The 25,804-nt window shown below is 44.6% G+C and overlaps 1 protein-coding gene across 14 annotated transcripts in view; it reads right to left on the bottom strand.

Annotated features, from left to right (window-relative positions):
- Window positions 1–9,154: 9,154 nt before the first annotated feature.
- Ikzf1 (IKAROS family zinc finger 1) overlaps window positions 9,155–25,804 on the bottom strand; it is a 94,398-nt gene continuing 77,748 nt past the window's right edge. For 9 of the 14 annotated variants that reach the window (XM_052734510.1, XM_052734511.1, XM_052734516.1 and 6 more), the window contains 2 exons: window positions 24,316–24,450; window positions 9,155–13,434 (listed from right to left, as the gene is read on the bottom strand). In XM_052734510.1, coding sequence (XP_052590470.1) covers window positions 12,731–13,434; window positions 24,316–24,450 — 839 coding nt within the window. In that variant the 3' untranslated portion in view covers window positions 9,155–12,730. The remainder of the gene's footprint in view (window positions 13,435–24,315; window positions 24,451–25,804) is intronic. The other 5 variants (XM_052734518.1, XM_052734513.1, XM_052734522.1 and 2 more) reach the window with 1 other exon arrangement.

The following is a 25,804-nucleotide window of genomic DNA, read 5'->3' as shown; positions in this document are numbered from 1 at the left end:
GGTCAGCCTGCTATGGGTCTGTCATGGATCACGGCTCTTCCTCTAGGGCCCCATTTACCTAAATTGTTTCCTGCCTACAGTGACATGCATGTTGAAAACATTTAAAAACTGTCATAGGGACTTTTCAGACTAAATACGTTTGAGGAAAGCTGCATTAAGTAAGTCATAGTCCATTTTCCTCAGGCTTTCACAGAGACATTTTGGATCCCCATGAGGGGACAAGAGTGCACGACTTTTCCTGAGACTTTTGGCCTCATTCCTCTTTTTTGTATTGTGCATTATGAGCTTTAGGAAATGTGGCTTAAGGGTGACTCCCTGTGACCTTGACCAAGGCACTCTTCTTCCCTGGCCTTAGTTTCACTACCTGAAATCAGGGATCACACCCATTTCCACCCTTACTCCAGGGGCTATGCCACCCAGAACAGCCCAGCAGCTGCGTACAGGCTAGGGCCTTATCTTTGGCTGGAATGCTGAGAGATGCTTCTGCAGCTGAGTGGTAGCCGCTTCTTCTGGTCTTGCTCAGTACCGCTGAGGCCAGCAGGCCTGGCAAGCATACCCACTCCAGGCTGACGACCTGGTTTACTTGAGCACAGTAGTCCAGGTCCAAGCCGCACAGGCCCCTCTGCCTAAAATTTCCTCACCATCTTTCTTTGTCCAAGTCATTCTTATTTTTCAGATTAAGTACATCCTTAGTGACTTCCAGGCTTCTGAATCTGTCACTTCTTTTTAAGGAAAAGATTTGAGCTGGCAGTGGTGGCACACTCCTTTAATCCCAGTACTCAGGAGGCAGAGATGGGCAGATCTGTCTCTGTGGGTTCAAGGCTAGCCTGGTCTATAGAGTGAGTTCCAGGACAGCCAAGGCTACGAGAGAGAGAGAGAGAGAGAGAGAGAGAGAGAGAGAGAGAGAGAGAGAGAGAGAGAGAGAGAGAGAATTTGAAGATTACATTTACTTTCTTTGTTTTTTTAGTGTGTGTGTGGGTGTGTCTGGGAGGTGTCAAAAGACAACTTTCAAGAGTTGTTATCTTCTATTAAGTGGGTCCCTCCATCTTGCTGGCCTATACTTTTTATAGAAGACGTAAGAAATAGTTTTGCATTTTTGTTTTCTGTTGTGTGTTTTGAGGCTCTGTGGCTAGGCATATACATGTTCAGGATGGTTAGATTTTCTAGGAGTGCTGACTATTTGTCCACTATGTGATGCTCCTCCTAACTCCCAATAACTGGCTTTACTCTGGAGTCAGCTCTGTATGACATTAACATAGTGACTCCTGCTCTCCATTTATGTTTTCAAATTAACATCTTACTTCTTTCTCTCTTTTTTGAGAGTTCATGCTTTTAATAACAAATAGAAGGTACAGCAAAAATGAGCACGCTAACATGATGGGGCTGAATTAACCCTGTCCTCAAAGGTCTAATACATTTCTGTGATGTTCTGCAACTTCTGATGTTCTGATGTATAGGCTTTTATTAGTTTAAGGTCAACAATTTTCTTTAAAATTTTTTTTGAACATTTCCCTTTTTATCATTTATTTATTCACAACTATATACATATAAATATAATACGTACTTTGATCATATTTCCCTCATTATCCTCCTGTCCTCTTCTCACTCCCCAAACCCTGTCTTCCCAACAAGCCCCTCTTCTCCTATTTTCATGTCCTTGTTCTGTGTGTGCAAGAGCCACTGCGTTTTGTTAGGGTTGCTAGCAGGTGGGGATTATGTCCCCACTGAGGAACGTGACTACCCCTCTCCTAGAAATCATTAATTGCCTGTGGCTCCTCAGGGAGAGATGGGACCTTATGAGGCCCTCCCAGCTCCAAAATGTTAGGTTGAGGGGCCCAGGCAGGAGCAGGTCTTGTGCAGGTTTAGCACAGCTTCTGTAAGTTTGTGGGTGCCACAGGCCTGTCATTCCAGAAGAGAGTTCCATGACACTTCTCTCCATCCTCGGGTTCTCTTTGTGCCTCCTCTTCTAGGGTGTTCACTGACGGGTGATCTAAATGTTCCACTTAAGGCCCAGAACACAACAGTCAATAATTTCTAGTGGTTTGACCAGTAATGAATTTCTGCCTTTATTTCCACCCACTGCAAAATGAAGTCTCTGATTGAGACTGAAAGCAGCACTACTGTGTAGGTATAAACAAAATCTGTGGGTATAAACACATTCATTTGGTAAAATACAAGTTCTTTACTAGTTCTTCACTAGGGCCTATGACCTCCCTAGCCATTGGCTATTGACCAGGCATCTACCCCCTCTAGTGGAGGAGGCCTCAAATCCAACCGGAAAATAATTGGTTATCACCGTAACAATCATGTCACTATTCAGTTGGCACATCTTGCTTGGCAGGTTGGTATTGCAGCACATGAGTCCACAGCTGGGTAAAACCATTGGTGACTTTTCTCACCTAACATTCTATATAGTACTCTCCAGCACTATGAAAATAGCCCACGGGGAGGAAGCTATCACCTGAGTTCTCCCTTAATTCCTCTGTGTCCTATAGACAAATTATGTTGTGTCTTTAGCAATAGGGTCTTACCGTCTAGTTCTGGTGGGTAACCAAAAGCAATGGGATTAACCTGTATTGTTTTCGGGGGGCCTTTGGGGCTTCCTTAGCAATTCATAGAGAAGAACCCTACTCCTGGCACTGGGGTTTTCATGTGACAATTGATGGCTTCTGGGAACGGTGTATGCTCCATACTTTTGTTCAATCAAAAATCTTTTCCTTCCTTCCTTCTTCCTCCTTCTCCATTTTTATTTTTTTTTTTCACTTTTAACTTGTATGTTATGTCTAAAGTGAAAGTCCTATGGACGATCTGTAGACAAGTCTTAGTTGAGATTCATTCTGATAGTGTCTTTTATTTAATAATAATAATATTATTATTTTGAGACAGGGTCTCACTATGTAGCTCTAGCTATCCTGAAACTCACTCTAGAACAGGTTGGCCTTAAACTCACAGAGATGCACCTGCCTCTGCCTCTCAAGTGCTGCGATTAAAAGCATATGCCACTGTGCCCAGCTAGTGTCTGTCTTTTAATCGATATGTTTTATTTACTGGCACTTAACATGATTGTTGATATAGGTTGATTAGCATTTCCTATATATGCCACTGTTTTCTTATTATCCCCTTTCTTTGTTCCTTTTTCTTTTTGTCTTCCTTTCTATTTGGCACCTCTGGTTTTGATTATCTTCGATGCCTCCATTATTCATTCTTTTGGCTGCCTGTTTTTCAAAAGTTGGCTGAGATGCACTTGGTCTGTGGATTCTGACTGGTTGCTGGCTTCTGTCTGTGCAGTGTGGAAGTTGACTCTGGACACCTAACTCAGCTTTGCAGTCATTGGCAAGTTGCAGTCATTGATCTTTTGTCCTCTTGCATCTCCATCACTGGCCTTGGGTCCTGAGATGTCAACAGCCTGCTGGGCTGTTCAGAGTCAGTGGGAGGAAACTCATCCATGCTATAGGACCTCATTTATACCACTATACTCTGATAGGAATAACAATTGCTTAAGTTAGAAAATGAAATTCCCAATCCTTGAGTTACAGCCACTCCCCTATACCTACTGCTCCAACACCTAGCTTCTTATTTTCAAGGGGCTGCTCCCACCTTCTCTGCCTCATGGCCCTTCTCTCTGCTTTTCTCATGCCAGGCCACTGCCCACTTCAGGATGAGTCCTTGGATGAAAGCCTGAATGCCAGGACAAGGAGAGGCCTCTCCTGGAGACCCCAGGGCAAGTGCTGCTGCATTCACCCCTCTCCAAAGATGAGAAGGAGCTTCCAAAAGAAAAGTCAGGAGCTAGGGTCCAGGTCATCACCTTAGGCAGGACCCATCTTGGAGCCAGGGAGTCCAGGACACTGGGAGGACCCACATCACTGGATACCACTATTAGGAAGGGGGTGTCTAGGAAGCCTGCAGCCAGCTCAGCTCCCTCCCTGTAACCTCACAGTCTAATGGGGAGAGTCCAGCACTTAACACCCAGTACCAGGAATGCCCAAACACCAACTTACTTAGAAACAGACTGGGTCTTGAGGAAACTTAAAACACTGGGTGCTGTGACTTCTGTTTTAGCAGCCAGTGCAGTGTGGGAAAATTTGGGGGGCAATCTGAGCTCTTGTAGTGAGACTGTGTGGGAATTAGGTGTGGTTTAATAGACATCTGAAGAGATGGATTGGGATCAGGACTGTCATGATGGAAAGAATGGGTTTTACCTGCAGAAGAGCCACCTTGCACTTCATGGTCCCTGAGATTGTGAGGTTGAACTCATAAGAAGGTCTGCTTTACTTTTTATTCTGTGATATTCTAAATTAAATTAAATGTTTAAAAAATGGAGGCAAGATAAGCCCATTTGAACTCATTTGCATCCACAGTCACAAGCTAAATCAGCAGGAGCAACATGAAAGACTTTCATTTTAGTGCAGAGCTGAAGCGTCTGTGTGTGCTGATCAGTCATCAAGGCCACTTGAAGGTCTGCTTTTGGGACCAACCAACCTGGAAGAGATGCAAGCTCTCAAGGTCTTACCTCCTGTCCCAGGCTATGCTTGCCTCACATTGCCCTGTCCTTATTATCTGTAGAGAGTGTAGGTTTATGACTCTCCTCTCACAGATTTTGATATAAAACACAATGGCTGCTTAGGGGTATGTATGTGGTGGGGGCAGTTTTAACACAAGCTAGCTATCTTGCTGCTGGCTTAGGGAATGTGTCTCAGGGTAGTCTTTCCTTAGGCTAGCATCTAAACAGATCTATAAACGCTTGAAAATATCCATCACCTCAAAATTTGGTAATAGTATCAATGGATATAAATGCACAACTGCCTTCCTGTGAGGTGTTATAAAATTAGTATTAAAAACTAGCTTATGATGCTTGCAGAAGTGGGAATTTGTGGGGGCAGTAAGGAGTCCCTGGAAGGGCTAGAGAAGGTCTGTACCCCATCTGTGGGTGGGGATGAGGGTGGTACCATGAAAGGAGGAGGCCTGAAAGGGGAATGAAACTGGGGAGCCCTGAAACCACACACCCTTCTTACTCTGGGACTGGTCCACCCTCTGCCCACAGACAGCCACAGGGATAATGTCAATGAGGAAGCTCAGGCAGGCTCTAGGGAAGCAGCAGAGTGAGGTAGCATTGGTCAAGTATACAGCAAAGAGGCAAATGACCACTAATGCTGTTTGTGGGTCTGGAGTATCACATGCTTGTGCCCAAGGTAAGAACATTTGAGTGTCCCCACTTGGCATGTGTATGGGAGGGTCTGAGGAGTGTCAAAAGCTCAGCTTTGGGCACAAGGGAGTGGCAGAGTGGAGAGAGAAAAGGCTTGGTACCGACTCCTGAAGTTAGATAACAGTAAAGATAAAACAACACCCCTAAACCTTTGGACAAGTCACACACTCTACCTCATATCTAGTTAGTTTGAGAAAACATGGGAAAGAAGAAGTGAAATTTGTGAACTATACTGAGATCCATGCAGTTTACTTCAGGGGACAGTTTTGGTACCAAATTATCCCTATTATGCAAATTTCCTCCCCTCATGGCTGGTTCCCAGTCGTGCCTGGGGACCATGGTAGGCACATCTGCTTCCCTTGGTGCCGATTCACTAGTCTCCAGGGCCTATCTGCTCTGTCCTCGGCCACGTGCCTGCTGCTAAAGGAAGCACAGGCCAGGGTCTCATGGCTGTGCAAGGGCCCATCTGACTTGTTCTTTGAGGTGGAGCTTGAAGCATCCTGCCATAAGCAGCCCGCTCCCCAGACACTTGCAGAGTCTGTAGTCATTGGAGAGGGAGTCAGAGGTCAAGGGATGTCTACTTCACTCCTGCTCTTGGCCTGTCAAAAGCAGAAAAAAACCAGGAGACATCCACATCCAGTGAGGCTCGCTCTCTCTTTGTTTTTAATCTGGTCGAGAACTTGGCACCAGCTGAGATTTGGTACCATGTTGCTGGATCCCTCGTCTTCTCTGTTAGGTGCCTTCCTGAGGTTGGAGCCTAACTCTGCTCACATGATCTCTTCCTATACACTATCTACCTTCAGTGTCATTTGGGGCATTCAAGACATCTGGCTCAGAGGCCTTCCTCAGCTGCATTCCCCATTTGCTCTTCTTCAGACTTGTAATTTGGTCTCTCTCTCTCTTTTTTTTTTTTTTTTAAGATGAAAACTGGGGATGCCTGCACAACTGGCTTTCCTTCCTTCATGGACGGTTATTTTCATTTCCTTTGCCTCCTCTTTCTGTTCCTCTCCCCAGTCCCAGAGCTGTTTTCTATTCCATAGGAGCATCCCCAGCACTGTTCACAGCCTCCATTACAGTCTGGGGTGGGCAGTGCTGCTCAGACACACCCCCGTGCACTGGAGTCTAGAGATGATCCACAGCTGTCATAATTAAACAAGACCTGGCTATTTCCGGCTCTACCCATGTTCTTTCTTCCTGTTGGCTCTGTGAGTCAGGATCCCAGCCCTATGCCGCTTGCCCTGTTGCTCTGGGGAAGGTCTCAGGGATAGTGACTCAGTGAGACTGAGAAACAGATGTAACATGTAACCTGGGGAGAATATGGTGAGCACCAGGCTGAGGGCTGCTTTGAAGGCACGTTTCTAGATACAGGTGTTCTACTCCCTCTCTGGGAGTGTCACTGTGGCTCAAGAGCATCAGATTTTTACCAAAGGAACATCCCAGATGAAGCAGGAGCCAGGTGGAGAAGGGGCCAGGGTCAGGGCCAGGGCCTATAGCCATATCTGCCTCTGCCCAGCACCTTCTTTCTGTAAGACTTGAACTCCCAGGTGAGCCCTGGTGTGTTGTCTTTCATCTGTCCAGTGGGACATGACCCTGCACCTCCCAGGGCAATTGTGAAGACGGGTAATGAGAACTTATCAGTGCGGCTGGGGTTCCAAGGGAGGAGAGGCTTGCTGCTTCCTGACTACAGCTATCTGGTCTCTGAGATGGAGATACAGATGGACTGCTGGCTTGCCTGGTTGTCATGGAAATGAAATAAAATAAGAGGGAGAGGACAGTGTATATAAATGTCAGACCAAGTAGGAATGTTTGAATGACCCAGCCCATTTCTCACATTTTGTCAGATACTAATGACTTCAGCCTCACAACCCTCCAGCCTTCAGTGATGAGGAAAGGGGCCTCAGAAAGCTTAGGCCATGTGTCCACTGTCACACACCTTTAACCTGTAATGCAGACATTCAAACACAGGCTTGGTTGCCTCCTGAATCCTGTTCTTAACGACCAGACCATACTCTTGGGGGCATGCCCAGAGGGATGCCTTCTAAGAAAAAGCCCACCTCAGCTTTCCAGCTGAGGAAACCATATTCCACATTGAAACTTAAGCAGAATCACTAAAGATCTGTGGGTAGGGACAGTAACTTGGTCAGGTCCCCATTTTCACAAATCACTTTGGAAACCCCATGAAGGTTGGACTGCAGTGAGGAGGCTCAGGAAGCAGGAGGGCAGTCACAGAGGTCACATTGTTTTACACAGAATCATTAGGGGAACCCATGAGAGCTGGCACGTGGCCTTCTGTCCCTGTCGGACACACAAGCAAAGCTCTCCACTAGGGGAATGCTGAGGTGCCGAGGGTAGGCTACGTTAGTCTCCCATCCTGCCTGCTCTTGCAGGATGGTCACAGCTTGGCTTCTTGTGAGTAGCAGAATAGACATTTTGATTTCTCACCTGATTCTTCTTTCTGTGTCTAAGCTGCTTCAAACCCATGTGGGAAGACATTGTTCCTCTATCCAGACAACTGTGGATCCAGGCTCAGGAGAGTCAAGGCTATAACTGGTCCTCAGTGAACTAGGATTGACTGGTTATCTGCTTAGCATGCTGGAGGGCTGGCCCCATACCTCATGGCTGGGGAATGGTGGATTGTCCTATGAATTCCTCCAGCTCCAGAATGTTCAGTAAGTGACCCCTAGAAGCTGAAACTGAACAATACAGGGAGGGGGGTAGGGTGGGATCTGAGATGCTTCTGAGAGACGAGTTCTAGGACACATGGGAGTCTTGATACCCAGCAGGGCTGTGGTTGATGAATTTGGAGATGGGCCTCTTGTGTGCTAATCCCAGAACTGGTTTGCTAAGGGGTGGAGGTTACTAGTGGACAAGAGAAGCCAAAGGGATTGGGTGCTGTTCTAGGGGCCATGGGAATCCCTCTTGGTTTCGTGAGAGGTGGTATGTGTGCTGCATGGAGGAGAGTGGCCTGGGAAAAGACAGAAGAGGAGGATGTATGTGGCAACATCAACATTTGACCCCACCTCTGCATGGGTCTGTGCCAGCTGCTTGCTGCTTTAGGTTCTGGTGCAGAGGAAGAGCCAGAAGTTTCCAGAATGATGGAGGAACATGGAGTTCCCACTTTGGTTGTCTGAGAACTTCCTCTGAGTCTCAATAATTGCTCAATGCTGTATCTCTTTTGCTCGTAGCTCTGTGTCTTAGTTGAAGCCATGGGAAAAGGCAACATTCAGAAAGAGTCTAAGTTTTTTTGTTTCTCTCTTTTTATGAAACAGGGTGTTAGGTATCAAAGGCTCTCTTTAATCCCTGTGGAGTCAAAGAACACCTTCAACTTCCGATCCTCCTGCCTCTACCTCCAGAATACTGGGAGTATAGGTATGTGTCACCACATCCAGTTTATGGGGACTGAACCCCAAGATTTTGTGCATGCTAGGGGAGCACTCTACCAGCTGAACCATACCCACCCCCCCCACCCCACCCCCCCAGTGCACAGAGTTTTGTGTCTTGAGAATCTGAAGAGGTTTGAAGAATGCAAGGAGGTTTCAACCAGGGAGTCACAGGACATCTACATCATTTTATGCTGATAGAAAATATGGCTGAGAAACACTGGAAATGGGGTCAGGGGTCTGATTTCAGGCTCACATCAAAAATAGAGTCCAGTGTTTGCATTTACATGCTCCTTAGAAGTGAAGCCTGTAGCAGTTTCCTAGCAAGCTCTTCAGAAGAGAATCAGGTAAATGAATGAGAAAGCCTCTCTCTGCAGGGTCAGAAAGTCGGGCTGAGAAGGGTTCTTGTGCTTATTTCAAATGGAAAGGATGTGAGAGCTGTCATTCTGTCCTGGGTTTTGGATGGGCTCCAGGAGGCTTACCAGTGACTCTCACCTGGTCTCTACAGCAGCCTCCTACATGGGCGGGGCTTCATTTACGCTTGTGTGGGCTTCACTGGAATGGTCAGACAGAGTGTTTGCAGAATTTATTTGTTCTCTCACTACAGAAGAAGCACAAAATGTGTACAAAAGGATACTCTACGCCTCCAGTGGAAATCACTTGTTCACAGCTAGACAGAGAGCTTTTAACATCACGATGGAGCCAGGGCTGCAGAGGTGACTCTGTTGTCTCACAGTCCTCTGCATGCGCCTGTCAGCCAGGAAGTAAAGGGCTGCAGCTGCAGCGGTACACGGAGATTTGACCTCAGCAATCACCACACACAACATTAGAAAAAAGTGTATTAGAAAGGACTTGGAACAATATTGCATATTAATATCTGGTCACACTTGTTCACAGTGAGTGCTGTCGCTCCAGATGCACGTGCACTTCTTGCTTTTTGATGCCTGTACATTTCAAGTCTAATTGTGGCTCACTTTAAAGTAAAGAAAAAAAAAGAAAAAAAACTGGATGTTAAATGTGGGAAATCTGAGTTTTAAAGTTTATCCATTCTTATTGCTAGAACTGAAGAAGAGAAAAATAGATGATACGTCATGATATGTCTACACAAATTCAGTTCATTTCAAGTTTGTTTTGGCAAGATGAGGTTACAAGAGTCAAAAACAAACAAAAGAAGAAAAGAGCGCAAAATATAACACAAGCATAAAACAACCCCCCTTCCCATCTCCATAACGAGTGCCTCTGCTTCTCAATGAAGACTCTAATGTTTTATTATGTGGTTGATTCTAAATTGGAAACAGAACGTCCTGGTATCTGAAGCAACTGGTGCTGGGACATGTCCTGGGTGATAATGCAATGGTAACACAGTGATGCTCATCAGGACACACACACACATTAATCACAGAAGGGACCTGGGACAGGAAGCTGGGGTAACAGGGAAGAGAGGGAATGAGAAATGGTGATTGCTAGCTGTCACTAATAGGTCAGCCTGCTCTTAGGAACCCTCCTGCCTCTGATGGCTACTTAAAAGACAACATGAGGGCATGGAGTCTCAGCACACTTCGTCACACAGCAATACTGAAGACACACACCATACAACAGAACAAACCACAGAACAAAAAGTGAGGTCATGCAAAACCCTACTTTACCAGCTAAAGAAAAACATCAACTTTTGATACAGAATATAGCCACCTTCAAACATAATTTAATTACTTGTGGACATAATATGAAACCTTATCTTAAATACAATAGTTTCCAAAAAATGCTGTTACAATATAAAACCACAACAAAAGGTGTGCAAATAGACATTTATATCAGCTAAAAAAGGCAGTGAGAGGAAGGGCAAAGCATTCTAGAAAACAGCTCCTGAAGCCACTATTTACAATTCTGCTTTAACATCTGAATGCTGGTGGCAGGGGTAGGGGTGGGGCTTGGAGCCATCTCCTTTGGACCAGCCGACCCTGTGGCTCTCATGGATAAGGACAAGAGTGAGCAGGAGCTGCTGGCAAACTGGAGGCTTGGAAGGTTGTCATTTGGAGTATATGAATTTGGGTAAGGCCAGCCTTTCTCTGTAACTGCATATTGAACAAAAGCTGTTCACAGCTCTAGTTCCTCAAATTCTCCCTTTACTCTGTGTAAATTGTTATAGTTGCAATTTTATTTTCACTTTCAAAATGCCACATTGTTCTGGAAGCAAAGAAACCCACACTTAAGAGTGATACCTTCTCGAACTTTACTCCTGCAACTGAACTCGGAAGCTCTGGAGGAACTGTATTCTCAAATGCGCATAGAGAATTCATCCACTTTCCAAAGAAACAAGCGCAGCTGGAAGCTGCTGACTGGGAAAGGCTTCAAGTGCTTTTTGTTTTTGGAAAGCTTCCCACACTTTCCACCAGTTTAAGATTTAGATCCGTGGTTCGCCCCCATGGAACACCTGGGAGATAGTTTTGGATATCAACTAGGATGCTCCTGGCATCGACTGGATGCTAAGTAAGCTGCAATTCCTAGAACAGTCCCCACCAGTGATGATGAGCCCCATGTATCAGGAGGCCTGTGACTAAGAACCCCTGCTTTACCCTAAGAGCTGCTATAGACAATCTCCCCTCCAGTTCTTTGGAATCACCTCAGATTTTCTGTGAAGACAGTGCTGTAAACAAGACAGTTCTATGCTTTTGTTTCGTTGAGGTGGTGGAGGGTAATGACCCTAATACTGACTCTTAAGAGAGGCCCATCCTGTTGAGAATCTCCAGCTAACTGACTTAGCTTCAGTGTGGCATTCCTGTCTTGCTGGACCAGATCTCAACTCTACCACCTCACCCGCCTCTTTCCTGTGATATCTGGTGGGCATTCCTCTCTGGGAACCAGCACTGGTCACATTGTGGCCCCAAACATTCCAATATCCTAATACCTCTACCTGATAAAGGATGCATGGTTCCTGGCCTGTTTATGTGAAAACACATGCTGCTTGGTATTGTGCTGAAAAGCTTCAGAATATTAAAAAAAAAAATTTGTTTAAAAGCAAGGATATTCTGTGTTTTAGCCACTGAGATGCTGGGCTCATATTTCCTAAAAATGGTCATTCTGAATAATGATTTTACAGGCTTTCAAAAAAAAAATAACATACAGTGTGAGTAGGGAAAGATATTTATCTGACTAAGATAGCCAGGTCCATAGCTATAATCAGAACAGGGATTCAGTTGGAATGAAGGGATGTGGTTGGACTTGGGTGGGATACGTCCTGATATCCGTCCAGGGAGGAATAGAAACCCAGACAACCGAGAGTGGGGCTTGAAAGAAAGCTTTGGCTTCTGAGGAATTTTACAGTATGAGAAGTTTAAGGTCTCAATTTCAGGATTGGAGTCTAAAATGCAATGATGAGCTTTGGGACATTAATGGCATGGGAGTGGCATGGGAACAGGGCTACCCAAAAGTGCCCACAGGAGCACTGAGCTCATCTCACTGGGGATCAAGTCCCAGGAGGCTGGATGTGATCAGAAGAGCACTCTGCAAGGCTCTCCAGTCCCCTTCCCTTCTTTCTCAGAGGAGTCCCTCAGCACAACTTAAACCAGACACCATGTTCCCTTGCAGCATATGACTGAATAGCATCTTTCAAAGTTCAGTCTTTGGCCCTGGTCTTCACACAGGCTGTGTCCTTGCTTCTCCCCAGCTGCCTTACGTCCGGTCCTGGGGCTCACCTGCGGAGCTCCCTGAGACGGCCCCACCCCAGTGGCTATGGTGTTTTGGGGGATTTGGAGAATCCATTGGGCATAAACTCTGCTTAGGGCAAGGTTCACCTTGCTCCTTCTTGGATAATTCTTTTATTCAATTCTCTGAAAATTCAGGCTGTATTTTTTGGGGGGTAGGTGGGTGGGTGCATTGGATCAGAAAGCCATTAGTCACAGAAATCTCAGCTAGCCATCAACAAAACCGTCTAGAAGGGTGGATGTCCTGAATGCTCCCGATGCAAAGCAATCCTGTCTCTAACATTAAAAACTTGTCATCTACCGCAAATCAAATCCCAAACAACCAACAACTTAAAGGGACAAATGCTGCCTGCAAATCTACACCAAACATTGTCCGCTGTGGGTCCAGCTGCCAGGAGGGAGGCATAGGCAGCTATATTTGTGCTTCTGTGGGGGCCTGGCTGGATTTAGTTCAGGTGGTAGCGATGCTCTCCCCGTGTGATATGGGATGAGAACTCGTACCTGTCCCGGCTGTGATAACCGCACATGTTACACTCAAAAGGCTCCCGGAAGCCGTGGCAGCCCATGTGGATGGTGTACATGACGTGATCCAGGAAGAGCACACGGCAGTGTTCGCACTTGTAGACCTTCAGCTGCTCGCCGCTCGTGCTGACCACGCGGATGGCATCCTGCGAGTTCTCTGAGGCCGCCCTCAGCACCTCGTAGGCACGCTGCTCCTCCTTGAGGGCCAGCCCGTTGTGCACATGTGGGGTGATGTGGTTGGTCAGGTAGATGAGGCCACTGCGCTGCTCCTCTGCGTTGCTCTCGGTGTCCGTGGAGTCTTGGCAGCTGTTGCTCGGGGAGGCCTCCCGCTCCGATGACACAGACTTGGCCTTGGACAGCAGCAGCAAGTTCTCCACGGCGCTGTCCTGCGCCGAGTGGTTGGACCGTGGGGGGCCATCTGCGGGGGGCTTGTGCAGCTGGTACATGGAGCTGATGACAGGCACCACCTCAGAGCTGCCAGGGGGTGTCTGCACCAGCGGGCGCAAGGACTCAGCCCCCAGGTAGTTGATGGCATTGTTGATGGCCTGGTCCATCACATGGGATGTCATCATCTCGTCCTTCTCATAGCTGGCACTGTCATAGGGCATGTCTGACAGGCACTTGTCTCCTGTGGGAAGTAGGTGACCATTAGTAAGATCTATACCCAGGGGGTTGGAAGGTGTCCCTACTGTCACAGCAGACAGGACACATTTGCCCAGGCACAGGGTGGAAAAAGGGAACATCCTGCCCAGGGTCGTACTATAATATGTGCTTTGAGAAATCCTATTTACCCATGAGTAAGGGAACTAAAGGTTGTCCATGTCAGCTTAAACTGTGTATGTTTCACAGGGCTAACCCCCATCTTTCACTAAGTAAGGTAAAATTAACACTATTATATTGAATTTAAATATTTTAAAAGAGTTTTCTAAATGTATATTTAATTTATCCTAAAATTATTTAATTAAAATACACAGCCATGAATTAATTCATGTAATAAATTTAAGATACTATATTACATTTATCATTTTAATATAGAAAAACATGTACTCAAAAACATGATTACATATTACTTATAATAAACTAAATATTTCTTAGTAAATATTTCAAAAGTGGATGAACTCCAGTGCATGATGAAAGCAGAATGGATACATTAACACAACTGTATGCACTCTTGCTTCATAGTTAGCAGTGGTGAATGATCTCAGCAGAAACTGGAAGTGGGAAACAGAGAAAATCCATTGGAGTAGACTGGGAGGTAGGCACCATTCACTTACTATTTACAAACATGCCTAATACTAAAGATGAACGAAACTGAGAATTCAGTGGTGACTTATTGTGGGATAGAGTGCTTGTTTAACTATGTAAAGATAAATTACTTTTGCTTATGCTGTATTTGTTTAATTATGTAAAGATGTGTTGCTGTTTTACCTTGCCTGCCTAAGGCACCTGATTAGTCTAATAAAAAGCTGAATGGCCAATAGTTGGGCAGGGGAAGGATAGATGGGGCTGGAAGGCAGAGAGAAAGACCCCAGCTGGGGGCCAGCCGGCCAGCCAGACACGGAGGAAGCAAAAAAGCAGGATGGACAGTACATAGATGAGGTAAACGAGCCTTGTTGCAGCACATAGATTAATAGAAATGGGTTAATTTAAGTTAAAAAAGCTAGCAAGAAACAAGCCTAAGCTAAGGCTGAGCATTCATAATTAATAATAAGTCTCCATGTCTTTATTAGGGAGCTAGTTGGTGGCCCAAAGAAAACCCCAGCTATAAATGGCACACAACGTAGGGCATGTATTTTTACATAGGGCCTGAGAAAGCTGGAAAAAAAAAAAAAAGAAACCAACATGGCTTCCTAGTAGCCTGGTGCTCGTAGTGTATGGTGACTCATACAGCAAGCACTTGAGCAGCTGGCATGTTAACCAGAAACAACAGGCTAAGTAAAAATGCCTGCCATAATGTGGGCACCAACTTCTTAGAGCTGAAGTGATTAAATGCAGCTCCCAGTTAAACTCAATGCTTGGTCAGGCCTGCAGAGCATAAAGCTCGGTCTCACAGACCCAAGTGGGGTGGAGCCAGCTGTTAGTGCAAAGTCGAGCAGTGAGTTTAAGGTTGGGCTCATATGGTCAGAGAACACTACAGGTACACAGTAAAGCAGGTCCAGACAGAAAAAAAAACTCTAATTAGGTTACAGTGTGTTTGAAAATGTGCATAGGTGCTTAAGAAAGAAAAGAAAATGGGTATAGATGGTCATAGGAAAAAATGGTTTGAAAATAGTAAAGTCTTTAAAGAGAGAGTGAAGTAATATAAAGAAAAAAGCCATGTAAAGAGGGGAAATATACAGGGAGTCTGTGGATCCTGTCTGGTGTTGTGCTGACTTTGAATTTTTTGAATGCTAATGAGTGAACAACAGCTGCTGAGAGACATAGGATTGTAACAGGGACTGCTGAATTAAACCAGCCTAGATACTTTAGGGATGTCTTAACTTTAAAATGGAATTCAGAAAATGAGGTTATGCTTTTGTTTCCACAGGAAATGAAAGACTGTGGATTCCTTCAACGTTAATAGAGATCAGGTTTGATCAGGGAGACCTCCTGAAAATTTTGATAATAAAGAAATAAACCAAGAAAAAAAAATACAAGACAGGTGATGTATATGCTAGTTCTTCTGCATGGGAACAGTTCTGAGATTGGACAACAAATGTTACAACTAGTTTTTCCATAACATGATCATTGTCTCAATTTTCTCAGGGTGCCCTGGAGATACTGTTGCCTCCAGACAACGGGAAGCGGTCTAGAGAACACAACACCCACATTCCCATCCCAAGAGGTGGGTGATTTTTGGTCATTTGGTGGGTTTTGGATGTTTATCATCATTTAGGAGTGATATAGGAATATAGGATAAAAAGACAACTATTAACCTCAAATATTTTACAGTGGTATGGATTTTGGTATATTGGTACAAATTTAAAGTTATTTTTGTTATACTGTATGTATATTTCTACTCTTGTTTGGGGTGTTGTGCTTATATAGTCCATTTAAAAATGTAATGTATAATTAAGAAATGCAGATTAGTAGTTAGTCATCTATAGTAACCAAATTTGTAGCTATATTAGGTATGTTTTCAAGGTTAAACAGATATATTTTAGATAGGTGACCTTCAAATGCTTCAGAAACCTACAGATATGGCATTTAAGATGTAACCTAAGGCTTTTCATGACAGTGAGACACATCTACTCCTGGCAGCACCAATCTACTTCATAAAAGGATGATGGGCATCAAAGAACCTCCATATAGAGTTTGCTTTCATTGTGGCAAAGCTAGCCATTTGGGCAAGAAACTGTCTTTTCTTCCACAGCTGACTATCCAAACTGGACATGCAGGACACAAAGGAAAGAGACTGCCCAACTTTGCCAGAACAAGATGGGACAGTCCTTCAAGAAAAGTCTGACAGATACTCTAGGTCTGTAGGCTGAAGATGGATGTCACAATTATGCAGAGGAACCTTGGGTGACTGTCCAGGCAGCCAGATGTCTCTGTCATTGCTATAGTTTTGGAAGTTGCTTGCTCTGCACTTCCTGTTTACTCAGGTAATATATCCTTCTGGGGTCTTTGCTGGAGTTGAAGACTAGATAGTTATAGTTACAGTTTTCCTTAGTTATGAGAAGGTAAATTAGGTATAGAGCTTTGGACTCATCAAAATAAGATAGATAACAGAGTGATTTCTCCTAATTTGCCAAAAGCAAAGAGACTGGATATTGTAAATGTAATTCTTACTTAATAACTGTTCTTATTGTATATAGTTTTACTATGTTAAAGTCAAAACCTTTCTTTTTATTTAGAAAAAAAAAGGGGGAAGTGTTGTGGAATATTTAACTAGGCAAAGATGTGTTACATTTGTTTATGCTGCATTTGTTTAACTATGTAAAGATGTGTTGCATTTGTGTTAATTAAATACAATTAACCTGGGCTAAGAGGGGCAGGGTTATCAACTAGTGGACGGGAAGTAGCAGAGAGGAGTAGAGTCTGGGTGTTTTAGTTGGGGCAGTGTAGAAGGAGGGAGGCTTCTGGGGACACCAGCTAAGAGAGAAAGTTAGCCAGTTGCTACTCTAACTGTCTGAGCTAGCACCTTTTCACCCTAGCCTTTGAATCTCGAGTTTTATTAGAATGATAGAGATTTAGTTAAAGCTACCTTTAGTGGCAGCAACAGAGCCATTGTCTAGGGGAACAGAATTGCCCCCAGGCTATGGCCTGAGCAGCTGGGCTGACAGTAGTTTAAAGGGCAGCCACCACATAAAACAGCTAGCTCTCACCTTAGCTTTTAGACTACATGAACTCTACTACAATCTGGACCTTTGATATCCCAAAGGCCCATGTTTTCAGGTATTGTCCAACCTGTGGCTCATAAACCAGATGTATCCCAGGATAGCTATGAATGTGCCTGAATCCATTTGTAGATAACAATGTCTTATCACAATGTCAAAGAAGCTTGGTGACTGACTACCCAGGGACATGCTGTTGGGAGTTCTGGACTCTTTAGGGAGGAAGGGCTGAAAGGGAAGACCTTGGATTTTGGGGACTATATTCTCAAAGGAGATACTGGGACTCTGACCCTCTCATATTTTCCTCTTGCTTCATGCCACACGGCAAACATTTTTTTTTTTTTTTTTTTTTGTTTTTTGAGACAGAGTTTCTCTGTGCAGTTTTGGTGCCTGTCCTGGATTTCGCTCTGTAGACCAGGCTGGCCTCGAACTCACAGAGATCCACCTGGCTCAAACGTTTCTGATCTATGACCTACTTATGCTTCCCTGCCACAGGTCTAGCACAACAGGGCCAGTCTTGGAGAGGAACCCTCCAAAGTTGCAAATCCAACTTCTTTTTTTAACAAGTTGAACATCTCAGGTATTCTTCTTCAGTGATGGAAAATCTGGCTAACACAAACCTCCTTCCCTGGAACCAGTGGGAGACGAGATTAGATCTGGCTTCGGGTAATTAGTTTTGGAGCAAATGTTCTAATAATGAAATAAAATGAATTTCTTTAAAGATTTATCTTCTAGCTGGGCAGTGGTGGCACAAGCCTTTAATTCCAGCACTCAGGAGGCAGAGACAGGTTGATTTCTGTGACTTTGAGGCCAGCCTGGCTTACAGAGTCAGTTCCAGAGCAGCCAGGACTACAGAGAGAAATCTTATCTTGATAAACCAAAAAAAAAAAAAAAGTTTTATCTGCTAAATGTTAAGTCTAATATGAACTCATGACTCAGACAGCAAATTCATTCAAGCAATTGTTTACATTCCTATTGGCAGGGATAGCCATTTGTGTACCTTCTCAGTGATGGTAAATGAGAACACATGAGGCAGCCTACAGAATCAGATGCAATCTTTACATTTCACCTCAAACTCTGCCTCCCTCCTCTTCAGTACATCTGACTTGACGGTGGGACCAGAAGGGAAAGGCAGTGAGAACGGTCCTTATCCTTGGGTGCACACAGCTAGCAGGAGACACACACTCAGGAGTCATGGCAGACTCCATCCCCATCTGAGAAATCCCACGAGCACAGAGTGTCAGACAGGCGTCTCATCTCCTAAGAGCCAGATGGGTGCATGGGCTTCTGTGTCCATGGCTGGGACAGCAGCAGTAAAGGTGCTGAGGGTAAAGGGAGCCTGGAGCTTTGGTAGGACAATGTGAAGGTCCAGGGGTCAGAGCTCCAGGAGCATAGGCAATGTCCAAGTGGAAGCCGGGATCGTATCCTGGCATCTTAGCAAACGGGATTTGTTTAAATAAAAAGGGGAACTGGTGAAGGGTCTGAAGAAAGTGGCCTACCCAACCACAGTGAGACTGAAGAGGTACAAAATGAGGGGCTGCTCACGTCAGGATGTACCTGAAGGCAGCTGATGAGGGTGGTGGCCGAAGATGATCCCAGTGTCTTTCACACCGACATTGAGGTCGTCACCTTCCCCAAACTCTTTATTTACAGTAGGACAAACTATTCCACAATTCATAACTCTATCCATAGTCCTTGAAAAACCATCAGCCACCATTAAATAGTAGGCCAGGATTGTGACAGTTGAATATCTTGGTCTACTTGTGGGACTCCTAGCAGTGAGAGCGGGGCCTGTCCCTGATGCTTTGGCAGGCTCTTGGGAACCTACTCCTCATACTGGGTTGCCTTACCCATCCTTAATACAAGGGCAGGAGCTTAGTCCTACCTCAACTCGACATGCCATGCTTTGTTGACACCCATGGGAGGCCTGCCCCTTTCTGAACAGAAACAGAGGAGGAGTGGATGGGCAGGGGCAGAGAGGAGGTTGGGGGTAGGGAATGGGAGAAGAGGAGGGAGGGGAAACTTTTGCCAGGATGTAAAATAAATGAACAAATTTAATTAATTAAAAAAACAGTAGCCCAGGAATATATCCCTGGTGCTTCGGTATCTTTCTTTGCGTTGTGTTTCTTAGTTAGTGTGTGTGTACCACATGACTACTTGGTTTCATTGATTTCATCATCAGATCAACACATCCTCTGACACTGGCACAGAATGGTCCTCAGACTAAAGAAAGCAAACGTGTATATGTCCAGTTACATCTTCTCAGAGACTGGACAGAACAAAAGCCCTGTGTTGTGGATGGTAGAGACAACAAAGAGATTTCTCGCTCCATTCCAGGGGGAGGTAATTACGTAGCATTCCTAAAACCAAAGATTTTTTTCCTGTAATTTTTTTTTTTAAATCAAAGTGCTAACCATCTGGCTACACGGTCAGAAGGAGCTTATTCTCACTGCACTTGCATCTCGCTTGCTGCCAGAGCCTAGCCCTGGAGGAGGAGGGTGTGGGCCCGGGGCCCAGTTCTGCTAGCTGTCGAAGTGTGTGTTCTCGCACCAAAGGTGGTGCTTTCCTGTTTCTCCCCAGAGTCGTGGTTCTGTGGTTTTCTAAGCAACCATTGAAGCCTGCTGTTTCAAGAACTTAGTTTCAACAACAAGTGGGTGTTGCAAAGAAAGCAACATAGATTCTAGATGAGCATGGAGTGACAAATCTACCCGTAGAGTTTCTCTGTGTGAGAAATGGACAGCTACTCAAGTCCCCAGTGCCTCGAAGACATCTACTCTCTCTCTCTCTCTCTCTCTCTCTCTCTCTCTCTCTCTCTCTCTCTCAATTATCTATCTCTCTATCATCTATCTATCTATCTATCTATCTATCTGTCTGTCTGTCTGTCTGTCTGTATGTCATCTACTACTTCTGTTTTACATTCATCTATTTATGAGCAAGGAAAGAACAGAAAGTTCCTGAAGGAGTTGCAAGACAAAGCTTTGGGTAATGTCACTTCTAGAAACAGGTGGGGTCAGTAACATTTTCAGCATCCCCCCAACCCTCACGCTGACAGAGAAACAGTTTAAATAGGCTGAATTTTTTTTCCCCTTTTGTGATCATGGAGCTGAAAGCTCCTCTGGCAGGAAGTACGTGGCTTCAGAGACCTTAGCATGTGGCCTGGCTCCCCTGCATGGAAGCAAAGGCCTTGATGAGCTGTACTGCAGGGGAAGTGAAGGCCTGAGATGTCCCCTGTGGAGACAGGAGGCACCATCTGCTGGTATAGGGCTTTAACCAAATCAGAAAAATTTGAGAGAGCTCTCAAAGGGGAACATTTTAAGACAAAAGCCACATTTTGCCTCACTTGAACTCCCCCAACACCATCTTTGGCATTCTTTCAGGATTTAAAAAAGTCATAGTTCTCATAGGAAAAAGTCTCAGATAAAATGGGAAGAACATTGAAATGTCAATCAAGCCCCATTAGACCAAGTAGAATGAGCAGGCTGAAAAGAAATGTCATGGTTACAGTGAAAATATTTTTTGGCAAGAAAGGAAGTAAGACAAATCAGTAAGTCCATCCTAGGGGAAAAAGAAAACTCCAGGAAGAGAAGAAATGCAGCACAATTATTTCATGATACGGAGTAAAAAAAAAAAATTTTTTTTAGTTTTAGCTATTTTTTTAATTTTTGGAATATTCAATCAGTCAAATTTAGAAAATATTCAAAGACAATACTGAAAAAAAAAAAAAGACAACAGAACAGAGGAAGACTTCAGATCCCAGGAAACAAAATGAAATTCAATCCAATAAACACTTATTACGTGAGTTAGAAGTAGCAAACACTAGAATAAAAATGACCAGAACTGAATTTCTGACAACGCAGTGTTCAAGGAAAGAACACTGTGTGAGGAGAATCATATTAAAGAAAAGAAAATCAGGCTGAACTCAGCACCCCAGCACCACCCAACAAACAGTGTTATAGGCAACGGGGCATGCTCTGTCAATCTCGGAGAAGGAAGAGCAGCCCAAGGCCACACGCTCCAGAGGGACTCCTCAGGGACAAAGGTGACAGGCAGACATCCTCAAACTCAAGGCAACGGTGGGGATGGAATGTCTACAAAAGGATGCCCGAATGTCAAGTCTCCTCAATGAAAGGATTCATCAGCATACACAGAAATGATCCTGAGACGCCTGGTCTGACTCTTCAACCTGTTCAAATACCTGGTGGAGAATGTCTAAACTATGTAAGAACAATGGTTATTGAATAGAATGTGAATACTCCAGAGATGTACAATGCAAAAGCAAAAAATAAAAATGATTCATAGCTCTTAATGTCTTTTACAATAAATACTTTTATTCTGAGAGTAATTCTTTTTAAAAAGTAGAATCCCCTCTGGGAATGAATATTTATTTGAGGATTGGTTGCACCTCTTAAAGTTTAAGACATGTTTAATATGCCATGGTCACTTGAGTGTATTTTCTAGCAATGCACAGGAACAGGTTAAGCACACAAACTGATACATCCATCCCCAGGAAAAACAGTTGGAATCTTTTGAGGCAGCATCTTTGGAAACTTCCAAAGGCATTTACTTCACATCTCTATATTGTAATCCACCTATTATTAATCCTATCTGCTGAAACATGCATGGCAGGAAGATATTTACAATGATGTTCATCTAATTTAGTACTGGTAATGTCTGGATGTTGGATTTGGCTAACAGAAAGATGTCAAATATCTCCATCAAAATTCATATTAGCTAGCTATCATGTTAGTAACACAATAATATATTACCTTCAATGTGGAGAGGAGCCTTTGAAGGCCACCTCTTTCTGTTTTAGAGATGGAGAAACCGTGAGACAGTAGGAAGCCATCACAGGACAGCGAGAGGCAGGCAGGCAGGCATGGGAGAGCAGGAAGGGGCACTGTTTAGGACATGAACTGCCAATCACCTCTGGGGAACACCAGCAGCACACAGCTGCTGGGAGCTGTTCCCTGCACACTCACTTCCGCTCTCCTGGTCCTCCCGTTCCCACAATGCCACTTCCTCCCGGGTTTAACCTCTACCCTGAGAGTGCTGTCTCATCTCAGCTTTACTTCATCGATTCTGTTGTTCCCTCTCACCCAGAAGCGTGTGAATCAAGGCAATGCCCATTCACCCAGGACAGCCATGGTAAAATTTCAGATGCTCCATTTGGGGTTTGAAGTCCTCCCAAGGCTTTAGGTCATTACTAAAGCAAGGGGCATCCTTCAGGTTCCCAATCGGAAAGAGGAAGTCACACCCTGCCTCCTGAGGTCAGTAGCTCTTCACAACCCTTGAACACACTTGCTGCTTCATCTCTGCCAGTTTCCCTGGGCAGTCCATCAAACTCTCTCCACGATTCTGGTTCTCGGTGGCCGCCACAAGGGGGAGATAGGGACCCTGCGCCTGATACTGTCTAAAGTCTCAGCCATCCAGCAAGAAGGATTCCCTCCTTCACTGATCAGGAAACCAAGTCTCCTCCTCTTTCAGTTCACAAGCTCACATTTGCACAGACAAGTCCATGAACAATATTTCCAATAAGTGGTTTCTGTTGTGTCTTCTAACAGTCTTTCTTCCCCTTCTTCCTCCCATGAGAAACCTCTATTTAATCAATAGATAAAATTGGAGTCCTACTTGTACTTGTAAGAGGAAGGCTGTTGCCCAAGAACCTGACCTCTGTCTTTCTGGCTCAGTGTAGGTGCTCTGGTGCTCTGGTGTGTGTGTGTGTGTGTGTGTGTGTGTGTGTGTGTGTGTGTGTGTGTGTGTGTGTGTGACCATTTTTTTAAGTTCCATGTTCTCTCTAGCATAGTTTCCATGGAATATCCTTATCAGGGTGACATTTTTGAAAATAATTACACCAAACCCTGAAACCTTATTTTCCAGACTTGGTTTCGTCTTTTCTGCAAAGGATGCACTAAGCAAGGAAACCCACAGTTTCCTTTACCAACCCCACCCTAACCTCCATTCCTTCCTCACCAAAGCATCCTCCTCTTGATCACTACCCATACTCCTGCCATCTCCTCTTTCCAGTTAATTCTGACCCATGCTTTATTTACATTCAAAGCTGCTGCTCCCACTGAGAACATACTCAAGATTTTTCTGTGATGCTGAATGAGACACATTGCACTCAATGGCAATCAAGACCATTAATGCTATAGTCAGAGCTTCCTGGGACAAGTTCACCCACTGCTTCCCCATGGGTACTTGGATAAAGTTGGAAACATACCTGTCCCTCCATCACATCCCACTGGTCCTGTTCCAGACCCTGCCAACAGCATAGTTCTTTTTTTCTCCTCTCTGCTTGGACTCCATGACTCCTTCAGTGTCTGTCTGGCGAGGTGCTGACGTCTTGACCCTTTCTCAAAGTCCATCTTAGCTTCACAAACGCTACCTCTTCTTTCCTGGACATAGCTTTCCTCTCTTGACCATGATCGAACCTGACCTTCACACTGAGGGCTTCTAAAAGTTTTCACATCTGTAGGGGCCTTTTACGCTCACCATTGCCCTATGGGACACATAAAGCATGGAACCCAGCTTGGGAAGGTTGATTTATCTCCCCACGGTCATAGAGTTAATGAGCGTGTCTGTTCTGACCTCGGGCCTATCTCTAAGGCTAGAGATTTCCACTGAGGCACCTGCCTCAACTTTGTCCGTGTCCTTACAGTGTCTGCCCTGGCTGGTGGACAGGAAACACTTGTCTATGTCTACAGCAGGCAACAGAGGTTCAAGGAACAAGGGCTCACTCTGCATTATTCCTCACAGTGTCAAGGACAGGTCAATGGTCAAAACAGCAGTGCTAGCTGCAATACTCCATCACTGGAACTTCTGAGGGGCCATTCTCTGTTCACTTCCCATTAGCCCTCACTGTCCTCCGAGGGGAGTGTTGCACAGGCTTCCTGGGGAAATGTGAATTGAAGCTCTGTGAGGGTTGATCTACCTGTCATCAGGGTGGCCACAGAAACATCACACCAAGGGCACCAGATGCTATGAAATCCTATTTAATTCCTGGTGAAAGGTTTCTGAGTTTGAAGGAAATTATTAGAGAAAAAAACCTTCAATATTTAAGAAATATTAATCTTATCACTTTCTTTTCAAAAAGTGAGATTTTTTTCTTTTCTTCCACTTTCAGATAATTTTCATTTGAGTCTAGAACACCCACATGGTTGTATGTTAAGAGACAGCAAACATTTAACTCTTACCAAGAAATTTCTGAGGCATAGAGCTCTTACGTTTGGCGACGTTGCTTGCCAGTCTGTCCAGAACAAGGGACCTCTCTGCTCCTATCTTGCACAGATCTTCTGCCATTTCACTGTGGTTAGTTTCTTCCTTAATGACTGAAGTCAAAGACAGTTAGAAAGGCTAGTTTAGACATGCTTGCACTTCAAGATGCTGCTGTATCCATTGTCAACCTCACATTAGTAAAGTGCCAGCAAGAGCCTATTTCTCATCTTCCAGCCCCCCTGGAAGACCCAGGGACTAACTACCTAACCCCCCCCCCCCCCCCCCCCATCCTCCACCTGTTCAACCCCACAGCAAGCTACTTGTCCACCATCCAAGGCTGGACAACAGAGAATTAACTGTGTACTTTGGAGGGTCCTTTCTCAAGATTGCTTTAACCAACTCTAACAATAACCATGAGAACCAAATATCATCAGGTCCAGAAATGATTGAAGGGTCTGAAGTCATAACTGTATAGGGAACAGTTCCCACCCACACAGTAAATTCCTAATCATCACACAGGATAGGGAGCCTAGCAGTCATGAAGGGGAATGCAGAAATATGGGCTAGTTCAATCCATCTCCTTTCTTTCTCTCTGCCTCTGCCTCCCGAGTGCTGGGATTAAAGGCGTGCGCCACCACCGCCCGGCTTCTTTCTATCTTTTTTAAAGATTTATTTATTTATTGTGTTTATAGTGTTCTGCCTTCATGTACCCTTTCATACCAGAAGAGGATGCCAGATCTCATTACAGATGGTTGCGAGCCACCATGTGGGTGCTGGGAATTGAACTCTGCACCTCTGGAAGGCCAGCCAATGCTCTTAACCTCTGAGCCACCTCTCCAGCCCCTGTCTCCTTCTCTATAACAACTCTTCCTGTCCCTTAGTGAAGGTCCAAGCCTGTCTCCCGCATAATCTCACCTAGCTGCCTTCTAGTTTGCATGGGAGGGATTTCTGTAATGTAATTCCTTCATTCCCTAAAATGCACCCTACTATTTAAGGAACTGAAAATGTAAAGTGATCAGCTTCCACTTTTTTAATCAGCTCTTCCAACACTGTTTCTGTCCTGTGCATTTTCCTTCTCAGACAGCTGTAAATCCATTTCCTGTTGATTTACCCTAAGTTTATCCAGTTCTATGCTGGCTTATCTCCATGTTCTTCAAAAGACTTCCTTGAGCCAGTGCTACATCTTCATGTAACTCTAGTCTTGCCAATCTTCTGATTTATTTTTTCAGATCGATTTTTTAATAAATGACTACCAAATGCTAACGAGATGCATAAAACATTTTTTGTATTTAAACCATGCCTAGATTTGGGAGGGTGTTCATGGATGGACCAACTCTTTCTCCTTCTCTCCTTCTTTCATCTTCTACATTTCTTCCTTGCCCGGGATGACCAGGTAGCTTTCTGCCCCTTACCCTGTACTCTGCATGCCAACAGGACCCCTATGCATTTTATATCTTCACTGCCGTT

The sequence above is a fragment of the Peromyscus californicus genome, unplaced genomic scaffold (genome assembly GCF_007827085.1).
Source record: "Peromyscus californicus insignis strain IS unplaced genomic scaffold, ASM782708v3 Scaffold_13__1_contigs__length_99412109, whole genome shotgun sequence".
Classification (NCBI taxonomy): domain Eukaryota; kingdom Metazoa; phylum Chordata; class Mammalia; order Rodentia; family Cricetidae; genus Peromyscus; species Peromyscus californicus.
The sequence above is the reverse complement of the archived record's forward strand: the minus strand, read 5'-3'. Positions and strand labels throughout refer to the sequence as shown.